Source organism: Nomascus leucogenys, chromosome 4 (assembly GCF_006542625.1).
Source record: "Nomascus leucogenys isolate Asia chromosome 4, Asia_NLE_v1, whole genome shotgun sequence".
Taxonomy (NCBI): domain Eukaryota; kingdom Metazoa; phylum Chordata; class Mammalia; order Primates; family Hylobatidae; genus Nomascus; species Nomascus leucogenys.
The window spans coordinates 106802202-106826763 of NC_044384.1; the positions used below are offsets into that span (position 1 = coordinate 106802202).

The window sequence follows — 24562 nt, forward strand, 5'->3', positions numbered from 1 at the left end:
CGCTCAAGATGGCCGCGAATTTGAATTTGGCGCTTGGATCCGACGTTGACGCCCGCATGAAGGGCGCCATGTTGCCCGGCCTACGTATCGGGGGCGTGGGCCCAGTGACGTCACAGCTAAGCGCCTCTGTATCGTCGCGAATCGGTCGCGGAACCTGTCTTGACCCGGAGCTACCATGAGCAAGCGGAACCAGGTATCTTACGTGCGGCCAGCCGAGCCGGCGTTTCTGGCCCGCTTCAAGGAACGGGTCGGCCACAGGGAGGGGCCCACCGTAGAGACTAAGGTGAGCCGTCGCCAGTTGTGTTACTTCGGAAGCGCGGCCAGCCCGCCACTTTCATCTTTTGCCTCTACTTGGAGGGTGGGTGCTGTCGGGTCCCTCTTTTCACCCGTGCTCGAACCCAATTCCGGTGGAACTCGGACCCCCAGGCTGGTTCTTTTCAAGCGACTACAGCCCCCTACGTCCCGGAAGCTCTGTAGTTTTCAGAGCGCTGCTGTGTTCCTGAAAATGACCTGACGTGTAAACCGCCTGGTCCTTGGTAGATGGTAAAGAAAGATCACTTTCTTGTCTCTTCTTTCTCACTTGTTTACCTCAAAAGCTGTGAGTTCGCAGGGTGAGTTAGAGTTACAGCGTCGTCCCGTATTCCAGATAAGGACACAGGCCACTCGATCAAATGACCCCCGCCCCCAACCATGTCCTAGGACTCGAGTCTGGAACGTCTTCGGAGGAATGTCCTCAATCTGTTTCTATGCTTTGTTAATTAAAAATAAATAAATAAAAATAATATAGAGAAGGTGGGCACAGTGGCTCACGCCTGTAATCCCAGCACTTTGGGAGGCCTAGGTGGGCGGATCACCTGAGGTCAGGAGTTCGAGACCAGCAGAGCCAATAGCCAATATGGTGAAACCCCGTCTCTGCTAAAAACAAAAATTAGCCAGGCATGGTGGCACACGCCTGTAGTCCCAGCTGCTCCGGAGGCTGAGACATAATCGCTCGAACCCGGGAGGTGGACGTTGCAGTGAGTTGAGATGGCGCAGCTGCACTCCAGCCTGGGCAACAGAGCGAGACTCCGTCTCAAAAAAAAAAAAAAAGCTGGGCCTGGTGGCTCACTCCTGTAATCCCAGCGCTTTGGGAGGCTGAGGCGGCGGATCACAAGGTCAGGAGATCGAGACCATCCTGGCTAACACGGTGAAACCCCGTCTCTACTAAAAATACAAAAAATTAGCCGGGCGTGGTGGCGGGCGCCTGTAGTCCCAGCTACTCGGGAGGCTGAGGCAGGAGAATGGCGTGAACCCAGGAGGAGGAGCTTGCAGTGAGCCGAGATCGCACCACTGCACTCCACCCTGGGCAACAGAGCGAGACTCCGTCTCAAAAAAAAAAAAAAAAAAAAAAAAGTAGGCAGAAGCCTTAAATATCCTGGGTCTAATTAGAAGAAGAGGAGCTTCAGGAAAGAGCCACACCTGACTATTGTTGTTTAGAGCTGGAGGGATCAGTATTGAACACATGAATGACAAGAAAGCAAAACAGCTACATTGCTGATACAGAGAAAGTTTTAGTGGTCTGGATAGAAAAGCAAACCAGCCACAACATTCCCTTTAACCAAAGCCTAATCTAGAGCAAGGTCCTAACTCGTAAATCCTGTGAAGTCTGAGACATGTGAGAAAGCTGCAGAAGAAAAGTGTGAAGCTAACAGAGGCTGGTTCATGAGGTTTAAGGAAAGAAGCCATCTCCATAACATAAAAGTATGAGATGAAGAAGCAAATTATTCAGATCTAGCTAAGATAGTTGATGAAGGTGGCTACACTGAACAGGTTTTCAATGTAGATGAAACAGCCTTCTATTGGAAGAAGATGCCATCTAGGACTTTTTTTTTTGAGACAGGGTCTCACTCTGTCGCCCAGGCTAGAGTGCAGTGGTGCAATCACAGCTCACTGCAGCCTTGACCTCCTGGGCTCAAGTGATCCTCCTGCCTCAGCCTCTCAAGTAGCTGGGACTACAGGCATGCACCACCGCACCTGGCTAATTTTTGTATTTTTTTGTAGAGACAGGATTCCACTGTGTTGCCAAGGCTGATCTCAAACTCCTGGACTCAAGCAATCCTCCCACTTTAGTCTCTCAAAGCCTCTCAAAAACCACTGTGCCTGGGCCATTTAGGACTTTCATAGCTAGAGAGAAGTCAGTGCCTGGCTTCGAATTTTCAAAGGACAGGCTAACTCTCTCATTAGGAGCTAATGCAGCTGGTGACTTTTAAGTTGAAGCTAATATTTACCATTCCAAAAATCCTAGGGTCCTTAAGAATTATGCTAAATCTACTCTGCCTGTGCTCTAGAAATGGAAAAACAAAACCCTGATGACAGCACGTCTCTTTATAATATGGTTTACTGAATTATTTTAAGCCCACTGTTGAGACCTACTGCTCAGAAAAAAAAAGATTCTTTCAATATATTATTGCTCATTGACAATACACCTGCTCACCCAAGAACTCTGATGGAGATCTACAAGGAGATTAATGTGGGGTTTTCATGCCTGCTAACACAACATCCATTCTGCAGCCCATGGATTAAGGAGTAATTTCTATTTTCAGTCTTATTATTTAAGAAATAACAGCCAGGTGCCGTGGCTCACACTTGTAATACCAGCACTTTGGGAAGTCAAGGCAGGTGGATTGCTTGAGCCTAGGAGTTCAAGACCAGCCTGGCCAACATGGTGAGACCCCATCTCTACAAAAAAATACGAAATTTAGCCCAGTGTGGTGGCATGCGCCTATTCTCCCAGCTACTTGGGAGGCTGAGGTGGGAGGATCCCCTGACCCCAGGTAGGTTGAGGCTGCAGTCAGCCACGATCGCACCACTGCACTTGAGCCTGGGTAACAGAGCCAGACCCTGTCTCAAAAAAAAAAAAAAAAAAAAAAAAAGTCAAAACCATTTGTAAGGCTACAGCTGCCATGGATAGTGATTCCTCTGATGCATCTGGATATTGTAAATTGAAAACTTTATGGAAAGGCTTCACCATTCTAGACACGTTAAGAACATCCATGATTCATGGGAAGAGGGCAAAATATCAACATTAACAGGAGTTTGGAAGAGGTTGATTCCAACCTTCACGGATGACTTTGAGAGGTTCAGGCCTTCAGTGGAGGAAGTAATTGCAGGTGTGGTAGAACAAGCACGAGAACTAGAATTAGAAGTAGAGCCTGAAAATGTGACTAAGTTGTTGCAGTCTCATAAAAATTGAACAGATGAGTTGCTTCTTATTGATGAGCAAAAAAGTGGTTTAGTGAGATGGAATCTACTTCTGGTGAAGATGCTGTGAACATTGTTGAAATGTCAATAAAGGATTTAGAATAAACTTACTTGGTAAAGCAGCAGAAGGTTTAAGAGGACTGATTGCAATTTTGAAAGGAGTTCAGCTGTGGGTAAAATGCTATGAAACAGCATTGCAGCATCACAAAAGAGAAATCTTTTGTGAAAGGAAGACTCGATGCAGCAAACTTCATCATTGTCTTATTTTTTAAAATTGCCACAGCCACCCCGCCTTTCAGCAACCACCACCCTCATCAGTCAACATCCATCAGCATCAAGGGCAGACCCTTCACTGGTAAAAAGATTAGGACTCACTGAAGGCTCAGATGATTTTTAACATTTTTAGCAATAAAGTATTTTTAAATTAAGGTAGGTACATCTTCCAGACTCCTGTTAATGTTGATATTTTGCCTCCTCCCATGAATCGTGTATGTTCTTAATGGGATCTAGATTTTTTTAGTCATAATGATATTGCATACTTAATACTAGTATATAGTGTGAACGTAGCTTTTATGTGAACTGGGAAACTAGAAAATTTGTGTGGCAATTTATTTTGATATTTGCTTCGTTGTGGTGGTCTGGAACCAAATCTGCGGTATCTTCAAGGTATGCCAGTAGAATGAGTATGTGCTAACCCCATGCACTGTCCCAGGCTCTGAAAGGACGAAGAGATGGATCTCCAAAATGCCATGTTCTTTAACAATTCCTGCCCTATTTTCACAGGTTACCATCTCTCTGAAACCCTTCAAAACTCTCCAAACGGTTACTCTTTCTCTGTTTTTCTCTTTACCTTATCCATATCTTATCTATAACACTCATTTTATATTGCACCTATTTTCCTGTTTATCTTTCCTGTTTATCTTCACCACTAGATTGAACTCTTTTAAGTTAGTATCTTAATCATTCCGTATTTTCCCAGCACCTGGCACAGTGCCTGGCACTAAGTAGTGGGTAACAGTTGTATTTGTTGATGACTGTGCTTGTTATCAGGTTAGACTTCGTGGAGGAGGGATATTTAGATAGACTCTTGAGCATGGTTAGGTCAGCAGGTAGAGATGAAGAGAGTGGCATGGGTAAAGGTGTAGAGATTTGAGAGTCATGGACTGTATGTGGAAGTGTTAGAGGGGCTAGTGGAGGTGAGGTCATGTGGACTATTTAGTAAGCAACAGGGAGCCATTTTTTTCTTAGAGGTAACACAGGGAATGATTGATCCCCATGACTAAAAATAGGGATGATGACAAAGAGGATAGGGTTTGAGAAAAGGGACATAGATTCAGTAATGAGGAGAAGATGAGGCCCAGCTTTACTTTGCTTGAGGTCCTGGTGATGACCCTGTGTGCACAGTTGACAGCTTGAAGGTTATAGCTTGGAATGCTATCTTAAGAGAACTTCGGGAATCCTTTCCAAGTAATATCAGTGATTTTCGCTTATTTATGTACTCAAGGGAATTTCCCTTAGAGAATTACGCCATGTTTCAGTGTGAGAACCACTTCATTTTTAATCAGTTTGGCAATATACAGTATTCCCCCATTATGTTCCAAGACCCCCAGTGGATTCCTGAAACCATGGATAATACTGAATTCTATATATACTATGTTTTTTCCCATACATGTATACCTATGATGAAGTTTATAAATTAGGAATATCAGCAGATTAGTAACTAATAATAGAACAATCATAACAATATACTCTAGTAAAAGTTGTGTGAATCTGCTTGTTTGCTTGCTGTCTCTAAATATTTTATTGTACTGTACTCACCCTTCTTTCATACTACAGTTGACCACAGGTAACTGAAATTGTGGAACATGAAATTGAGGATAAAGAGGGGACTACTGTAGTCAGGATTTTAGTCATCTATTAACAAAAAGAAATAAGTTTCATGGGAAATCATTCCGTAATTAAGCTAAATCATCCTATTCACTTTTATTTTTTTTGAGGCGGAGTCTTGCTCTGTTGCTTAGGCTGAAATACAGTGACTCAATCTCAGCTCACTGCAACCTCCGCCTTTTGGGTTCAAGCAATTCTCCTGTCTCAGCCTCCCAAGTAGGTGGGATTACAGGTGCCCACCACCACGCCGAGGTAATTTTTGTATTTTTGGTAGAGACAGGGGGTTTCACCATGTTTGCCAGGCTAGTCTTGAACTGCTGACCTCAAGTGATCTGCCTGCCTAGGCCTCCCAGAGTGCTGGGATTACAGGCGTGAGCCACTGCACCTGGCCCTATTCACTTTCTTGAGAGTTAATTCAGAAATGTCTCTGAACAGTCATCAGTGGCTGCTGCCACTGTCCTTAGACTATTTCTCTTGTTTTCCAGGCAGTCACATTTAAAAAGAAAAAAAAGAAGAGAGTCAGAATTAATTATTCTCAATTTAACAAACAAAAGGAATGATTTTATTTCACTTTCCCATATTTTTGGCTAAAAATACTTATTACCTATTTGTGGTCATTTATTGGAGAATTTCAGAGAAAAATTGGCAGAAACTGATGAATAATCGGTGAACTAACATAGATACCATTAAAGAGAATGTACTTGTCCAGTGATAGAGCAGACTTGAGAACTTGAGTTATAGTCAAAATGGCACAATCAACTTGCCAGGGCTTCATGTAGTTCATCATTTTCCATTCTGTTTGTCATTCATGAGTAGATCAACAAATATTTCTGGAAGTCCCTGCTGTTTTTCAGGCTCTGTGCCTCTTCAGAAGGCACTTCCCCAGTGGAAACCAGCAGAAAAACATCGGTACCACAGTGCAATACATGCTACCTATGAGCTATGCACAGTGTAAGAAACAAGAGAAGGTGAGATTTAGGTAAGCACTTCTAGAGGCTCTAAATCTGGAAGGCACCTTGAGTAGGAGTTGGTCAGGGGCTGTGGGGCTTAATAAGCAGTAGGAATTTGTTCAGAGACAGGGGAAGCAAAGGAGCTAATATATTTATAAATCTCCAGGTACTCAAACCTTGCCATGCCAGAGTCTAGATGCCATGAGAGAGTGGTACAGGATAAAGCTGTGGTTATGGGCTGAGGCTAATTCTTGCAGGGCTTTGTCGCCTTGTTTGGGAGACCAGGAAGTCTCTATGAGAAGTGGAGTAATGAGTGATTGTGTTTGAATAACATATGAAAACACATTTTGGTATGCATACCTTTCAACCCAACAGTTCCACCTCTAGTGAACTGTTAACATTAAAAGTTCTTGCATATAAGTTCCCAAAAGTGAGCAAAAAAAGGTGCATGAGGTTTTTTCATAGTAGAAAAAAATCTGGAAACAAGCAAAATTTGTATTTACAAGATGCTGGTCAAATAAATCATGAGGTGACCATATATGTAATTAAATGCAAGGCAGTGATTTTTTAAAAATCAGGTAATTCTATATCTTAAACTACTGTACAAAGATATTTTTTGAGTTAAGTTGTGGGAGTGGGGCTGTTACGGTGTCTGATATTTCAAAAATCTGAATCAACTGACAAAATATTACCATCTGTTACACATATACAGGGAGTACATGGTTTCTGTTGTCATTCTCTGCACTTTATGTTTGAGAAATTTCATAAATAGGAAAAAAGCAAGTCACAGTAATATGTACAGTGTTGTTGGTATACAAAAAGTTTTATGCACCTACATAGTTGTATAGACGTGGAAAACAGCTGATAGGATATCCACCAAACTGAAGCTATTAGGAGGGGGAAAAGATGAGCAGAGGTGAGAGAGAGAGTACGTTTTACTTGCTGCTTTCTATACTTTGATGGTGTTTATTTCTTGTCTAACTCAGAGAAGAGACGGGCAAAAAGTGCTGATGAGGAGCAAACAACTGACATGGCACAGTGCTGCCCTGAGTAGGCTAGGAATGACAGCAGTACCCAAAGCAGAGGGTCCCTCACGCTAGTAACTACAAGCTGGGTCCTGCTGAGATGGAAATGAATCCCACCGAACAAGGCACTCCAGGGTGAATGGCAGTTAAACCTGTTCCCTTGTGTGGCAAGCTAAGTCTCTTTGGAGTTACCTTAAAATTCATTGCCCTTATTTACTCAATAAAGATACCCTTCTCATGAATAATTACAGTTTCTCTTAGAGGCAGTGGTTCTGTTTGTCTCAAGATCAGTGATCTACACGTTGTATTTGTGTTTTTCCCTAGAGAATTCAGCCTCAGCCCCCAGATGAAGATAGGGATCACAGTGACAAAGAAGATGAACAGCCTCAAGTGGTGGTTTTAAAAAAGGGAGACCTGTCAGTTGAAGAAGTCATGAAAATTAAAGCAGAAATAAAGGCTGCCAAAGCAGGTAGGTCTGAAAGTAATCTGGTTTTTCTAACAATGTAAGGAGCCCGGGGTATGAAATTGTTTTTTTAGTAGTGTGGTGTGTTTCAAGGTGACAGTTCCAGGTTCAAGCCTTAGCTTTAACACTTACCAGGTGTGTAACCTTGAGCAAGTTATTACACCTCTCAGCCTCAATTTCCTCATCAATAAAATGGAAATAATTGTACCTATTGGGTTGTTACCAGGATTAAGTGTGAATTTAAGTAAAAGCATCCTATTTTTTTTTTTAAATAGGTGGTTAGACTTATAAACCAGTCGAAAAAGGTGTATTTCATTACTGCCTGAAGTTTGGTATGCTATGTAGTATATTTTTCATTATTTCTGAACATTTACTACATTGCTTTAGGGGAAAATGCTGTAGTTCCAAACAGTCACTTTTCAAAATACTTAAAAATACAACCTGATTGTAATTGGGAACTGACAATATTATAGAATACTTTAGCATGTGAGTTTTTATTAAGTAACTGCATGTCTTGAGGGCAATATAGCTAGAAACAATGGAGAAGACCAGACTGAATCAGATTCAGGGATATCCTTAAATACAATATGAGATTTTCTTGTTATTTGCTTCTAAGGTAAAAGCAGAATAATGAGGAGAAGAAAGTTCTTTAAAATTCTGTTTTTGCTCAGATGAAGAACCAGCTCCAGCTGATGGAAGAATCATATATCGAAAACCAGTCAAGCATCCCTCAGATGAAAAATATTCAGGTTTAACAGCAAGCTCAAAAAAGAAGAAGCCAAATGAAGATGAAATAAATCAGGACTCGGTCAAAAAGAACTCACAAAAACAAATTAAAAATAGTAGGCTCCTTTCTTTTGACAACGAAGATGAAAATGAGTAAGTGTAAATATTTTGAATTTAGTCTACTTTGAACGTATATGGAGTGTTTTTTAAAATAACATTTTTTCCTATTGTAAAGATACTACAAGTTCTTTATAGAAAATTTAGGAAATAGAGAAAAAAATTTAATAAACTACATCTATTCATCAATACCTCTCTGACTTAAAATGCCAACTCTATAGAAATTAGCTAGTATTGACATTTTGTTATTTCCCTTATGTGGTTGTATATATATGTAAATTATATTTTTAAGCAAAATACATTTTTTTGTGTGTAAACAAAATTTTATAAATACAGTTGTATTGCAAATGTTCCTTGTCCTGCTTCTCACTTGACATTGCATTATGCGTATTCTTCCAGGTCAGTAAATTTCAAAAACCTGACATTAATAGCTACAGATAATTCATAAACATCTCATTGTATCTTTTTCATTAGCAATTGCTCCACTTTGGGTGGGGGAGATGATAATGTGCCTTGTTAAAATACCTCCCCAACTCCTGCTAAGGGTGGCCATGAGACTCAGCTCTGGAAAGTTAAGAAATACAGGTGGAATTCTGCTTGTTAAAGCTGCTGGGTTTTTTGATACAAAAGGACAGACTTGGCAAGCATGAGCCTTTGCTCTTATCTTTTCATCCTACTTGGAGTGCAGAGATAAAACCTGAGTACCAGAGCCATTTTTAGGCATAAGGAAGGCAGCCATGTGCTTTGGGTCATGTTAGTAAAAAGACTCAGAGCTTGGCTCCTTGCTGACATGCCTGGAGGAGCTGCTACACCAGCTTGGATTGCTGACCTCTGACTTCTTGGTTGTGAGCAGAATAAACACTGTGCTTAATTAGGCCTCAGTCAGGTTTCTCTTATATGCAGCCAAATGCAGTCCTAAGTAATACAATAAATAACTGGTCAAACCGTTATTGGTGGAGGGTGTCCAGGTTCTTGGCATTTTGGACAAATAATTGAACAAAACGCACAAAGCAATGAATATCCTCTAGAGGTTTGCCATTGGTTACTTGGTGTACACCCTATGTAAATGAAGTAGTGGCCCGTGACCTCTCTGATTGGTGCAGAAAGTGACCAATCAGAGGCTGAAGTGAAGTTACAAAGTTATACTCCTGTGTAAATGAAGACTTGGCCTATGACCAGTCTGATTGGTTGCAGGAGGGGACCAATCAGAGGCACTTTCATTTTTCATCTGCAATGCAGAAAAGGCAAGGGGATTGCAAAGGGAGTAGCCTCTGACCCTTTTGTTATTTAGGTATGGAGAGGTGGGGTTTTCCTTTTGATTCAGTTCTAGGAAGTCAATGTGAATCAGCCTTAGGTTCCCTGTCTCCAGACCCTATTCTCCTGCCTCATTTTCCCCCTGAGAAACGTGATCCTCGTAAATCTTTATGGGAGGCTGAGAGACTGAGGGTCTTTCTTCTGTAACTGCTTCGTGCTAACTTGGGACACAGTCCCTACCTATTGGAGATCACATAACTCTCACCCTGCTTTGTCTAGGGGAGACAGGGTAGCTTCTTGATGGCCGGTGGTGTCTTCACCTGAAACTGGCTAGAAATCTTGTCACATGATCATCTAACTTGGTGGTCTCTAGGCAAAAGGAAATGGATTTGGTTAAAAGATTTAACAAATATGGTCCAAAAACCAAGGCAAATATAATCATTAATAATGGGCTGGCCAAGGGAGGGAGCCATGAAACCCAACTTAGTGCCCTTTAGGTGCCCCAGCTGTTGTCATATGTTAGAGGCCCAGTCAGCTAGTTTTCAGGTGATGTCCCTTACTAATCCTGATTGGTTGACATCAAAACAGCATTCTTCTAGGAAAAAGACATAAGTCACCTGTTTCAGCAGTTAGGAGATCTAGTCCCCTTCGATTTTGCAAAGCAACCACTGCCAAGGAGCCTATCTGATTTTGTAAGGTGACAATACTTCGAGCAATGTTATCTAAGCTTTCCATAAAATCCTTGGACAAGCGTTGGTAATAGGATAGGGAAGTTGCAATCCCACTAACTCTCATTCCTACCCCTGCTGTTATTCCTAGCCATTGTGTCTGGTGGTTGCAGTTAAAGGTATAATGAGGGATTGGTTGTTGGGAGCTATATTAATTTCGGGACATACAATATTTCTGTCTCCAGTCTACCACTTCCACCCAAGACAAATCACAGCAGAACCAACCTAACTTCAAAATAAACTTAAGTCCCGTATACTTGGACTGATTACCCACACAAAGTGCAACAAGAATCACTGTCCATATAGACTCTCAGATTGACTTTGCTGGAACATTTCACAAGGCCATTTCTTTTTTTTTTTTTTTTTTTTGAGATGGAGTCTGGCTCTGTCGCCCAGGCTGGAGTGCAGTGACGCAATCTCGGCTCACTGCAAGCTCCGCCTCCCGGGTTCACGCCATTCTCCTGCCTCAGCCTCTCTTAGTAGCTGGGACTACAGGCGCCCACCACCACGCCCGGCTAATTTTTTTGTATTTTTAGTAGAGACAGGGTTTCACCGTGGTCTCGATCTCCTGACCTCGTGATCCGCCCGCCTCGGCCTCCCAAAGTGCTGGGATTACAAGCGTGAGCCACCACGCCCGGCCTCACAAGGCCATTTCAGTCAAAGTCCTGAAAAAGTAACCGGTTTCTTCAGTTGTGCCCTATTACAAAAGAAAACGTGGTTATTAACTTTATACAGACAAATGCCATGAATTAAGAATATTCATTAATAGTTTACAAATTCTGGAGAAATTAGAATATTCAATACACTTAAAGTGTATTTCAAGGCTATAAATAGCTCAAAATAAAAAGATTATTCAGACTCTGAAAAAACAAAAAGAATTAGCAATATTTCAAACAACAAAAGCCATACAAATTATTTCAGTCTTCCATTAGTTCATTTCAGTCCATATAATCAACTCCTGCTCTACTTTATATTCATCTTTATGAACACATCAGCCTTTCAATTCGTGCCTTGGAGGTTTTCTGTCTAATCCAGTAGCACACTCACCAAAGTTACCAGAAACCTGCATTCAAGAGTTCTTTTCATGAACTCCAAAGAAGTAAGCCTTGGACTGTAGCTGATTATAAGTCACTTTTTTTTTTAGAAGGATCAAAGCAGAACATCAATTATGGATGACAAAAGTCTTAAGACAGCCATAAAGACACAGTTGACAAATTTGGTTATTTCTGTGGCTTACAACAATTTAACATAATCATTACAACATATATTAAGACATATCAGAATTTTAGAACTCTCATACAATCCTGGAACACATATTAACAACAAATCTCTATCAGTATAACCCAAAGGAAGCTAAACACCACCTCACACTTGACAGTGTTTCCTGTATAATCCAAACATTACAAATAAGCCTAATATGTCACTCTTGAACTTCAGGAAGCCTAATATCCAAAAAGTTAGTTTAAGGTCAAAAGTTTTTGAATTAACTTTTTTCCATTAGTATGGTCATATCTTTCTTACTAATTTGTAAGTTATGTAATTTATCAATTTTTTGTTGTTGTTCTGTTTCCCAACCTCTATGTCAGATAAAGAATCACCCAGACCAGACACAATGGCTGATGCTTGTAATCCCAACACTTTGGGAAGCCAAGGTGGGAGAATTGCTTGAAGCCAGGAGCCTGAGACCAGCCTGGGTGACAAAGCAATACCCCTATCTCTACAAAAAATAAAAAATAGCCAGATGTGGCGACACACACCTGAAGTCCCAGCTGCTCAGGAGGCTAAGCAGGAGGATGGCTTGGGCGTAGGAGTTCAAGGCTGCAGTGAGCTATGATTGCACCATTGCACTCCAGCCTGGGCAACAGAGTAAGAACTATCTCTAAAAAAAAAATAAAAAATAAAAATAAATTTTAAAAAAAGAATTACCCATATTCTGTTTTTGTTTATTCATGTTAACCTTTATTCTATCTGGAATTTATTTGAGTGTACTTTTTTTCTCAAATAATCAATTGTCCTAGAACCATGTGTTTCTCATTTATTTGAAAGGCCATCTAGTGAGAGATTTCTCCAAGTGTTGGGGTAGGGAAGGAAGGGAAGCACTGTAAAGTCTGAGCCTTTCCAGGTGATTCCTCAAGACCTTGCTTAATCCTAACAATTTTCCTCATTAGTAAAAGCCCAAACTGGGGGCTTGTTAAGATCCTCACCAGCCACATCCATCTGAAATTATGAATTTCAAAGTATCTTACGAATTTGGTGCCACATTATCTTTTTAAAGTTTGTTTTGTTTTGTTTTGTTGAGACAGAGTCTCGCTCTGTGGCCCAGGCTGGAGTGCAGTGGCGTGATCTCAGCTCACTGCAAGCTCCACCTCCCAGGTTCACGCCATTCTCCTGCCTCAGCCTCCCAAGTAGCTGGGACTACAGGCGCCGCCACCACGCCCGGCTAATTTTTTTGTATTTTTAGTAGAGACGGGGTTTCACTTTGTTAGTCAGGATGGCCTCAATCTCCTGACTTCATGATCCACCTGCCTCGGCCTCCCATAGTGCTGGGATTACAGGCATGAGCCACCGCGCCTGGGCCTTTTTTTAAGTTTTAAGTACCTATAAAGAACACTCAAAGGTGATGTATGTGGGTGAGCTAGGAAGACCTGAAATAGGCTCTCTCTAAATTACTCAAATTAATCCTGAAGCCATTCTGCAATACTGTCTTTAATGTATACTCACTTGTTATAAAGCCAGGGTTTTTTCCCCTAATTTGTATCATTGCTATATGTGTTGTTGTACCAAACTACACTGTTTTAATTACTGTAAATTTTAATATGTCTTAGTATCTGGATGTGGGAATCTTGAAAGCAGGAACTTTGTGTTATTCACCACTGTATTCTCAATATCAGAAGAGTATCTGGCCTGCTAAGTGCACAATAAACATAGTTAAAATCAAAGTGTTGTCTGTAATTTTCTTTTTATAGGTCAGTAGGTCTCATGTGTACACCCTGTACCATCAGCATCAGAACCCTTAGAAACCTAAAAATTAAAATCTTGGTCCTTGCCTGCTGAATCAGAAACTGTGTGTAAGGCCCAGTAATCACTCTAACATGCCAGCCAGGTGGTTCTGATATTCACTCACGTTTGAGAACCACTGATGAAGACTATAGTAGTCCTCCCTTATCCATGGGGAATACATTCCAAGACCTCCAGTGGATGCCTGAAACCACAGGCAACACTATACTTTGTATGTAGTATGTTTTTTCCTATATGTACATACCTATGGTAAAGTTTATAAATTAGGCACAGTAGAGATTAACAATAATAATACAATAGAACAATTATAACAATATACTATAATAAAAGTTATGTGAATGTGGTTTTGCTCGCTAACAACAATACAATAGAACAATTATAACAATATACTACAATAAAAGTTATGTGAATGTGGTTTCGCTCACTCTCTCAAAATATCTTGTTGTACTGTAACTTGGGTATAAACCACAGAAAGAAAAACCATGGAAGACTATTAGAACTATAATAAAAAATGAAATGGGCCAGGTGCAGTGGCGCACACCTATAATCCCAGCACTTTGGGAGGCTGAGGTGGGGCAATCGCTTGAGGCCAGGAGTTTGAGACCAGCCTAGCCAACCTGTTGAAACTCCATCTCTACTGAAAATACAAAAATTAGCTGGGCAGAGTGGCTCTGCCCCGTAATTCCAGCTATTCAAGAGGCTGAGGCAAGAGAATCACTTGAACCCAGGAGACAGGGGTTACAGTGAGCCAAGATCACACCACTGCACTCCAGCCTGGATGACAGGGCAAGACTGTCTCAAAAAAAAAAAAAAAAGATGAAAAATTTAAACAAGCAATATGAAAAACATTTAAAAGGTCTTAAATCTTGAAACACATCATATTGGTGAAGGCTTTACTGCAGGTGATATTTCTAGCAATGTAGACATCAAAGCTATCAGCCAGGAAGCACATCTTGTTATGAAAGACAAAGACCAAGACGTGGTGGCACCTGAGATGTGCTTAGCATCCTTAGGGAAACTGCTTCCTAAGAACAGTGGGTTCTGTTAACTGCAAGATCTATTTTGCTAAGAGTGGTGAGTTTGGAGTCAGAGAGGCTCAAAGAAGAAAGACGAGGCCTGTTTCCTCATGCTGCTTCTAAGCAATGTTGAACATGTATTTGAAGCTCCAGAGTACAAATAATAAATTTTGGTGATGTCCACCTGCTAATTCTGCAGGCTTGCAGGAAAAAAAAAAAAATCTGTGGATGTTTGCCAGCCTCCACCAAAATTTTAAAGGATGGCTGCCCAGGCAGAGACTTGTTGCAGGGGTGGAGCCGCCCCCAGAGAGAGTGTCACCAGTAGAGCAACGCCGAGCAGAGATGTGGAGCTGGAGCTACTGCAGAAAGTCCCAACCAGGGCAATGCATAGTGGAGCTGTGGAAGCAAGGCCACTACTGAGAGTCCTCACTAGGGCCATGCATAGTGGAGCCATGGGAACAGAACCATCACCAAGAGCTGCAGAATCACAGGCAGTATGCAGCACCTGCTGGGGAAAGCTGCAGGCACCAGACTCCATCCTGTAGGAGTAGCCATGTGGGCTGCACCCAGCAATGCCATAGGGGTGGGGCTGCCTGAAGCTTTGGTGGCCCAATCCCTGCCCCAATGTGTCCAGGAGGAAGCACATGGAAGCAAAAGGGATTATTCTCCAGCTTTAAGATTTGGCCCGGTGCATTGTCTCATGCCTGTAATCCCAGCACTTTAGGAGGCCGAGGTAGGAGGATCACTTGAGGTCAGGAGTTAGAGACCAGCCTGCCCAACATGGTGAAACCCTATCTCTACTAAAAATACAAAAATTAGCTGGGTGTTGCTGGTGCATGCCTGTAGTCCCAGCTACTCCGGAGGCTGAGGCAGCAGCGGCAGAATCACTTGAACCCTGGAAGTGGAGGTTGCAGTGAGTTGAGATCACACCACTGCACTCCAGCCTGGGCAATACAGTGAGACTCCGCCTCAAAAAAAAAAATTAATGTCTACCCTCCTGGGTTTCAGACTTCCTTAGGGCCTGTTACTCCTTTCTTTTTGCCTATTTCTCCCTTTTAGAATGGGAATGTCTGTCTTTTGCCTGTACCACCAATGTATCTTGAAAGTAAATAACTTGTTTTGATTTTATAGGCTCATAGATGAGACTCTGGACTTTGGACTTTTGAGTTGATGCTGGTTGTTAAGACTCTGGAGTTACAGGGTTGTACGTGAGAAAGACATGAGTTTGGGGAGGCCAGGGATGAAATGCTATGGTTTGAATATTTGTACCCTCCAAAATCATGTCGAAATTTAATCCCCAATGTGGCCTTTAAGAGGTTATGAGGTCATGAGGGCTCTGCCCTCATGAATTGATTAATTCATTCATGCACCAATGGATTAATAGGTTCATGGATTAGTGGGCTGTCATGGGAGTGGGGCTAGTGGCTTTATAAGAAGAGGAAGAGAGACCTGAACTAGCATAATCAGTCCCCTTACCATATGATACACTGCATCAGGACTCCAGAGAGTCTCCACCAGCAAGAAGACCCTCACCAGATGTGGCCCCTCTACCTTGGACTTCTTAGCATCCAAAACTGTAAGAAGTAAATCCCTCAGACCAGGTGTGGTGGCTCACGCCTACAATACTAACATTTTGTGGGGCTGAGACAGGAGAACTGCTTGAGCCAGGAGTTTTGAGACCAGCCTGGGCAACATGACGAGACCCTATCTCTACAAAAATGAAAGCATTAGCTAGGCACAGTGATGTGTGCCTGTGGTCCCAGCTGCTTGGGAGGCTGAAGTGGAAGGATCACTTGAGTGCAGGAGGTCAAGGCTGTAGTGAGCCATGTTTGCACCACTGAACTCCAGCCTGGGCAAGAGAGCAAAACCCTATCTCAAAAATAAATAAATTCCTCTTTTGAAATAAATTAGCCAGTTTCAGGTATTCTAAGTAACAAAAAACGGATTAAGACAAGCTTGAACTGCTCATTATAAAGTTTCTTTTCAACCTTTAACCTAATAGTTGGACATCCAGTTCTTTTTTATAAAACTCCTTATGTGATTCTCATGTATAGCTAGGTATGAGAAACAGAGCCACTAATACCCAAATCACACCTACATTAATTAAATTGGAAACTCTGGTGGTGGAACCAGTAGTTCTGAAAGCTCCCAGTGATTTCAAATTGCAGCCAAGGGTGTGAACCACTGCCCTACAACCTAGGAGACTCTCACTTTTAAGAGGAAAGATGCTCTTTGCTAAGCATGAGGCAGGCAAGCCAAAGGCTAGGCAGGGAGGCAACTTTAGGAAATCCCATGAGAACTGGGCCATGTTAGTGTACAGTGTTTCCCTTTTTTTGTGGCCCCCAAACTGGTAAAACCTTATCAAATGTGACAGTCAAGATTTAGCTAGTCTTTGGGAATTAAAGGTAGTACCAAGGTCCTACGTTAGGGTTGGAATTGGAAAGGAGAGAGACAAGCTCCCTGAAGTTTATAACACTGATGGTGGAAGCATTGCTTAGAGAGTTTCTGAAGATCATTCTCCAAAAAGAAACTAGGGTTCCTTGGAGAAATAGTTGATTCTGGGGTTAAAGTGGAGATAGTAAGAGCTGATCCTGGAAAATCTTGTGCCAAAAAATAAGGAGGTGTTTAAAAAATGATGAATGGCTGGGAAAGGTGGCTTATGCCTATAATCCCAGCAATTTGGGAGGCCAAGGCAGATGGATCACTGGAGCCCAGGGGGTCAAGACCAGCTTGGGCAACATGGCAAAACCCCATCTCTACAAAAAGTACAAAAATTAGCAGTATCTAGTGGCGCACACCTGTAGTCCCAGCTACTTGGGAGGCTAAGGTGGGAGGATTGCTTGATCCCAGGAGATTGAGGCTGCAGTGAGCCGTTATCACAACACTGCACTCCAGTCTGGGAGACAGAATGAAATCCTGTCTCAAAAATATAAAAATGATGAAGGCATGTCAAAAGGATACAGGAGCCAACTAGCAGGAGTTACCAATGGCCAAATCTGGGGCAATTTGAACAAGGAATTAATGATAGTAGATAACAACTCATAAAATTCTTATTGATATGAACAATATATATATTTTTTAACACATGAGAAGGGGTAGGTCTTCCTTATAGTAGAATTTTAATAAAGTTAGGAGGAATTATGGAAATAGAAACAGTATTTGGCAAATTCCACAGTAAAAAATTTTAGTGGGCTGAATGATGGTCTCTAAAGACAACAGGTCTTGATCCTGGAACTTGTGAATGGTAACTTATGTGGTAGTTTTTGCAAATGTGATTAAATTAACAATCTTGAGATAAGTGGATTATCCTGGATTATATAAGTGGGTCCTAAATGCCATTATACTCACACCTTTCCTTATAAACGACAGATAGAGGGAGATTAGGCACAGTAGGAAATGTGAAAATGGAGGCAGAGACTAGAGTGATGTGGCTATAAGTTGAGGAATATGGGCTGCACCAGAAGCTGCAAGAGACAAGCAATGGATTCTCCCCTAAAGCCTTTGGAGAGAACATGGCCCTGCCAACACCTTGATTTGAGCAGAGTAGCTGATTTGAAACTTCTGGCATCCAGAATTCTGAGAGAATAAATTTCTGTTGTTCTAAGCCACCAAGTTTGTGATAATTTTTTATAGCGGCCATAGGAAACTAATACACAAGTGCTGTTGGCAAGACTCATCAAAGGATGCCAAAATTAGTGGCCAAACTTATGCTCAAAACCAGAGTATTTTCACAGTCTCAAAGTATCTCCCCACAAGACACTAATTACAAAAGAAAAACTAGTGACCAGGCGTGATGGCTCACACCTGTAATCCCAGCACTTTGGGAGGCCAAGGCAGGCAGATCACAAGGTCAGGAGATCGATCGAGACCATCCTGTGAATGGTGAAACCCCATCTCTACTAAAAATACAAAAAATTAGCCAGGTGTGGTGGCAGGCACCTGTAGTCCCAGCAACTCAGGAGGCTGAGGCAGGAGAATGGTGTGAACCCGGGAGGTGGAGCTTGCAGTGATCCAAGACTACACCACTGCACTCCAGCCTGGGCAACAGAGCGAGACTCCGTCTCAAAAAAAAAAAAAAAAAAAAAAAAAGAAAAACTAGTAACATTACAGTGGAGAAACTAGGCAAATGTCACCTTAACTGCCTGATCAAAGTTAATATTACCAGTAATAAGTCATACAGACTCACGCCTGTAATCCCAGCACTTTGGGAGGCCGAGGCAGGTGGATCACCTGAGGTCGGGAGTTTGAGATCAGCCTGACCAACATGGAGAAACCCTGTCTGTACTAAAAATACAAAATTAGCCGGGCATGGTGGCACATGCCTGTAATCCCAGCTACTTGGGAGGCTGAGGCAGGAGAATTGCTTGAACCCGGGAGGCAGAGGTTGCGATGAGCCTTTGCATTCCAGCCTGGGCAACAAGATCAAGAGTCCGTCTTAAAAAAAAAAGAAAAAAAGTCATACTGACATCATGACCTACAGATAGGCACTGAGAAGGACACCTCACTTCCAAAGGCCACAAAGATCCTGCTAGGGCCTTCCTGATGTCCTTTTCAAGGATAGGGAACAACGGCAACTGATGTCCAGTACTAAAGAGGCCAGAATCCTAGGGTATGGCAATGGCACATGAATGCCAATACAGACTCCAGGGCTTGTCTGGGGTCAAAAGGGTCAGTGTAAAGGTGTCAAATTATCCTCTCTTCTGAACGAGTCCTTTATTCTGAGATTATATCTTTCTTGTTTCTTTGAAGTTAAAATATACTTTATTTTATGAAATAACGATTTTGACAGGTGGTAGTTTATTGTACTTACTTTGCCAAAAGGTTGAAAAATCTATACCAGCCTCCAAAAAATATGTTGAAATTTACTGTCTGGGAATTCCAAACATCAAGTCCAAGCACTGTCCAATAGAACATTCTGCCCTAGCTACCTATGGCTATTAAGAACTTGAAATGTGGCTAGAGCAACCAAGGAACTGAATTTTTCCTTTTACTTAATTAATTTAAATTTAAATAGCCACAAATGGGTAGTAGCTACTGTGTTAGTGCAGTTCTAGGTATTAGTGGGATTTTTTTTTTTAATTATTAGGAGTCCTGCAGCCCACAAGGGATTCCCTCCCACTTTGTAAAGGTCAGAGGCGTTCTGATGTTTGACACCAAACAGCACAACATACAGTCATATCTGGCTGGATGGCTCAAGACAACCAGGGCCAGACAGTCACATTGGGAAGGAAGACACATGTCTGAGTTTCCAGGCTCCTGTTTCTGTGGCCTTTTCCCCAGTCCTGGGCCTGCTCTCTCCCCTAGAAAGCAATAAACTCTACTATAGAAACTATCTTTCAACTGATACCTACTCTCACCAACCTATGGCTTCTCCCAGATCATGCATGGAGTCTTTCAGGGAGGAGAAAGAGCAGACAGAAGGCATCTGTCCAGGTTTGAGGTTAGGAATCCTCCCCATTGGCCCCACAGTCATTCTTAGGCTAATGGCAGCTCTAGGTTTAATATGACTTAGGCATATATGGTCCTAGAAGCTGAGGTAGAAGGGACCATTTAGTATCATCAATTTGAATGTTGTCTTAGAGAGTGGCAATGGCTAGGACAAGCCTGGTCCCTGGAGCTGTTGAGGGACAGCTGACTAGGTTCTTTAGCTACAGGATGAGACCCTGAACTTTGTATTTTTAATCATTGTTTCCCCAAATTCTCCCATGTGTAGCCACAACTTTTCTTGCTACTCAGTTGATCATAGCCTCCATTTTCTCCAGAGCCTAGATACTTCTCAACCTGCAGTGTAGGGTCCTAGAATGCAAACCATCTTCCCAGTTGCTCTGAGACTCTCAATCCTTACCAACCTTCTCCATTCTGCACCAATCCAGCTGGACCAGTCCACTTTTCCCCTCACACCCTGTGCAGATGGTGGCATGGCATCAGTTTTCCCTTTGCCCTTGCTTCTCCCTGAGTCATCAAGTCAACCTGAGTCTCTGGCACAAATGCAGCAGGACTGTCTGCCTCTCAGAGGAGATTCTCTGTAACCCCATGAGCAATGGAAGCTGGACTTGGCAGAATGGAAATGGTGACGGGCAAGGCAACAGGGAACTATGGCCTGGGCTTTGGGGCAGGTAAAGGATTTAAGGAATCCCAGCTGCAGGGTATACCCCTATAAGCTTGGTGTCTTGACTTCTCCCTGTCACCTCATGTATCCAGTTACTGCTGTGCCTCTTTTGCAACTCAACATGTCCCCTGTCTGGCCTTGCAACTTCTACCTTTCTCTTCCCAAATATCATCCTATTTTACTGACCTGGAGAATCATCAGCCAAAGTTCTAGTTTTCTTTAGTAGCCGCTCCTATACAGTGAGAGGGTCTACAACAAATGACAGACATTTGGATTGGTTCCATTTTCTGGCTATAACAAATAAATTTGCTATGAACATTCACATACAAGTCTTTTTCCGAACATGTTTTCATTTCTTTTGGGTAAATGCCTAGGAGTTGAATATTGGGTTGTATTGCAGGTATATAATCTTTTGAAAAACTGCCAATCTTTTCCAAAGGAATTGTACCATTCATTTTGCTTTCTGCCATCAGTGTATTAAAATTATTACTCTCCAAGTGGAGGCTCCATCTGTGAATAAGTTGTGAGATTTCAAGTTCCAATACTTACTATCACAGCCTTTTAAATCTGTAAGAATATATTTAAACTCATTTAATCCTTAGAAAATGTTCATGGTGAGGCATAATATAAATTATTGCATGTGAATTATAATGATATAATTAACATACGTATCTTTGGTGTTCAGTTTGGTAAGTTTTGACAGTTGTGTTTACCTGTGTAGTCACCACACAAACAAGAAACTACAGAATATTTCAATCATCCCAGAAAGTTCCCATGCTGAGTGTGTATTGGTAATTTATTTATTCATTGCTGTGTAATACTTCATTATATGAATATAGCATAATTCTTTTTTTTTTTTTTTTTTGAGATGGAGTCTCACTCTGTTGCCCAGGCTGGAGTGCAGTAGCACGATCTCCACTGACTGCAACCTCCACCTTCCAGGTTCAAGCAATTCTCCTGTCTCTGCCTCCCGAGTAGCTGGAACTACAGGCACACGCACCACTACATCTGGCTAATTTTGGGATTTTTAGTAGAGATGAGGTTTCACCATATTGGTCAGGCTGGTCTCAAACTCCTGACGTCAGGTGATCCACCCGCCTCGGCTTCCCAAAGTGCTGGGATTACATGTGAGCCACTATGCCCGGCCATGCATAATTTCTTTATTCACCTGTTGATAGACATTTGGGTTGTTTCCAGTTTCTCACTATTAGAATAAGGCTGCTATATACATTCTTCTGAAAGTTTATTGTGAACATGTTTTTATTACTCTTGGGTAAATAAAGACTTGAACTGCTGGATCATAGGCTAAATGTATGTTTACCATTTTAAGAAACTACCAAATAGTTCTTCAAAATGATTATACCATTTTATTTATTTATTTATTTATTTATTAATTATTTATTTGAGACAGGGTCTTGCTCTGTCACCCAGGCTGGAGTGCAGTGGCGCGATCTCGGCTAACTGTAGCCTCTGCCTCCCAGGTTCAAGCGATTCTCCTGCCTCAGCCTCCCAAGTAGCTGGGATTACAGCTGTGTGCCACCACACCCAGCTAATTTTTGTATTTTTGGTAGAAACAGGGTTTCACCATGTTGGCCAGGCTGGTCTCGAACTCCTGGCCTCAAGTGATCTGCCCGCCTTGGCATCCCAAAGTGTTGGGATTACAGGCATGAGCCATCATGCCCAGCCAAAATGAGTATACCATTTTAACTCCCATAAATAATGTTTTGAGAGTTCCAGTTGCCACACAAATTCACCAATATTTGGGGTTGTTAGTCTTTGTTTTAGGGATTTAAGAACATATGAAATGTATCTTGTTTTAATTTGCATATCTCTGATGACTAAAGATGCCATATTATCATGCACGGTTCTCCACAGAAACAGAACCCATAGATGGGGGTAGAAAGAGAGAGAATGATACAGATTGATTTTATTTTAAGGAATTGGTTACATGCTTGTGTGGGCTGGTGGCTGGCAAGTCCAAATTCTGCAGGGCAGGCCAGCAGGCTGCAGGCCCAGGGAAGAGTTGTTGCAGCTCAAGTCCCAAGGCAGTCTGGAGACAGACTTCTTTCTTCTTCAGGGGACGTCAGTCTTTTCTCTCTTAAGGCCTTTAACTGATTGGCTAAGGCCCATCCATATTATACAGGGTAATCTGCTTTACTCAAAGCCTACTGATTTAAATGTTAGTCACATCTAAAAACCAACATCTAGACTGATGTTTGACCAAACATCTGGGCACCATAGCTTAGTCAACTGGATACATAAAATTAACCATCACAGACACTGAGCATCATATTCATGTGTTAATGGCTAGTTGTATATCTTTGTTTAAATGTCTCTTCAAGTCTTTTGCCCATTTTTAATTGGGTTGTTTATATTTTTATTTTTCCTTAGTAGGAGCTGTTTATAAATCTTGGGTACAAATCCCTTGTTAATATATCTGTTATAAATATTTTCCCCGGCCAGGTGCAGTGGCTCACACCTATAATCCCAGCACTTTGGGAGGCCGAGGCGGGCGGATCACGACGTCAGGAGATTGAGACCACGGTGAAACCCTGTCTCTACTAAAAATACAAAAAATTAGCCGGGCGTGGTGGTGGGCGCTTGTAGTCCCAGCTACTTGGGAGGCTGAGGCAGGATCGTGTCACTGCACTCCAGCCTGTGCGACAGAGCAAGACTCCGTCTCAAAAAAAAAAAAAAAAAAAAATTTCCCCAGCCTGTGGTTTGTCTGCTAATTTTCTTAAAGGTTTCTCTTAGTGACAGAATATTCTTCATTTTCATTAATTTATTGATTGTATGAAATTATATTTTTAATTTTATGGCTAATGTTTTCTCCTGTCCAACAAATCTTTGCCTACCTAATGTTTGCAAAAATAATGTTCTAAAATTTCATTTGGAGCTTTATGGTTCTGGGTTTTATGTATACATCTAGGATTCATCTCAAATGTTATTGTGCATTTCTTTTTTACAGAAGTCCTGGAGTATTATTAATAGTATCTCATTTCCATTTTACAAATAAAAGGGGGCAATGTTCAGAACTTTACCTAAGGCCATACTTCTAGGGCTCAAACTCTAGTCTCATTATAGCACATTTTCTGCATTCTCTAATATATGCCATGAAGCTTTGACTGGGCCACCATCAAACCCAATGCCCTACAGAGTTTTTCTGAGACAGAGTCTGACTGTCACCCAGACTCTAGTGTGGTGGCAAGATCACAGCTCACTACAACCTTGAACTCCTGCACCCAAGCGATCCTCCTACCTCAGCCAAACACTGGAATTACAGGTGTGCACCACTGCCGCCAGCCTACACAGATATTTTTATAATACCACCTTTACTACCCTAAAATGAAAATCCCAGGAAATACAAACCACCTACATACATACATTTTTAAAAATCAATAAATCACCTAGCTTAATATGAAAAAGTCCTAAAAACAACGTAATTTATAATAAAACGATATATATTTCAGTATGTACAGGCTTGGGCATGACCGCAATAGAACACATAGGGAGTAAAATGCTTGATCCTATGCAGAATCACTATGAATGTGACAACTACATTGCAAATGGATTCAAGTGTGTTATGCTGGTTACTCAAATAACAGTTGGAAATTTTTTATTTTCATTTTTCAATTTTTGTGGGCACATAGTAGGTGTATATATGTATGGAATAAATGAGATATTTTGATACAGGCATAAAATGCATTAAAATCACATCAGGGTAAACAGGTTGCTTGTTTGTTTTTGAGGTCTTGCTTTGTTGCTGAGGCTGGTCTCAAATGCCTGGGCTCAGTTGATCCTCCTTCCTCAGCCTCCTAGCTAACAGGTGGAAATTCTGTCAACAATGTGGGGTGAGTTTGAAATTCAAAAAAATTTTTTTGGTACCAAAGAATTGTTGAGCAATTGTTTATTTGCTTTACTGAGCACACCTCTCATCTATTGTTAGTAGGAGGATTAACTAAACATCTGGGAGGTCACAATCTCTATCAAAGCTACCAAGGCATACTTCTTCTTCTTTTTTTTTTTTTT

General features: G+C 41.7%; 1 protein-coding gene across 4 annotated transcripts; it reads left to right on the top strand.

The window, feature by feature from the left end:
- Positions 1-103: 103 nt before the first annotated feature.
- Positions 104-12073, top strand: KIAA1143 (KIAA1143 ortholog). Of its 4 annotated transcripts, XM_030811984.1 has the most exons (4): positions 104-283; positions 7427-7571; positions 8237-8444; positions 11977-12073. In XM_030811984.1, the coding sequence occupies exons 1-4, from the start codon at positions 176-178 to the stop codon at positions 11978-11980; spliced, it is 465 nt and encodes a 154-aa protein (XP_030667844.1). In that variant the 5' UTR covers positions 104-175; the 3' UTR covers positions 11981-12073. The 4 variants fall into 4 exon arrangements, with proteins under 4 accessions (XP_030667844.1, XP_003257005.1, XP_030667846.1 ...); XM_003256957.4 differs by lacking the exon at positions 11977-12073 and having other exon boundaries at positions 8237-8756; XM_030811986.1 differs by lacking the exon at positions 11977-12073 and having other exon boundaries at positions 134-283; positions 8182-8316.
- The last annotated feature ends 12489 nt before the right edge of the window (positions 12074-24562 follow it).

Bases quoted from the DNA above. Each gene is read 5' to 3' on its own strand.
- KIAA1143 (XM_030811984.1), top strand. From the start codon at position 176: ATGAGCAAGCGGAACCAGGTATCTTACGTGCGGCCAGCCGAGCCGGCG. The intron at 284-7,426 runs GTGAGCCGTCGC...GTTTTTCCCTAG, and splicing joins GGCCCACCGTAGAGACTAAG to AGAATTCAGCCTCAGCCCCC. The intron at 7,572-8,236 runs GTAGGTCTGAAA...GTTTTTGCTCAG, and splicing joins AATAAAGGCTGCCAAAGCAG to ATGAAGAACCAGCTCCAGCT.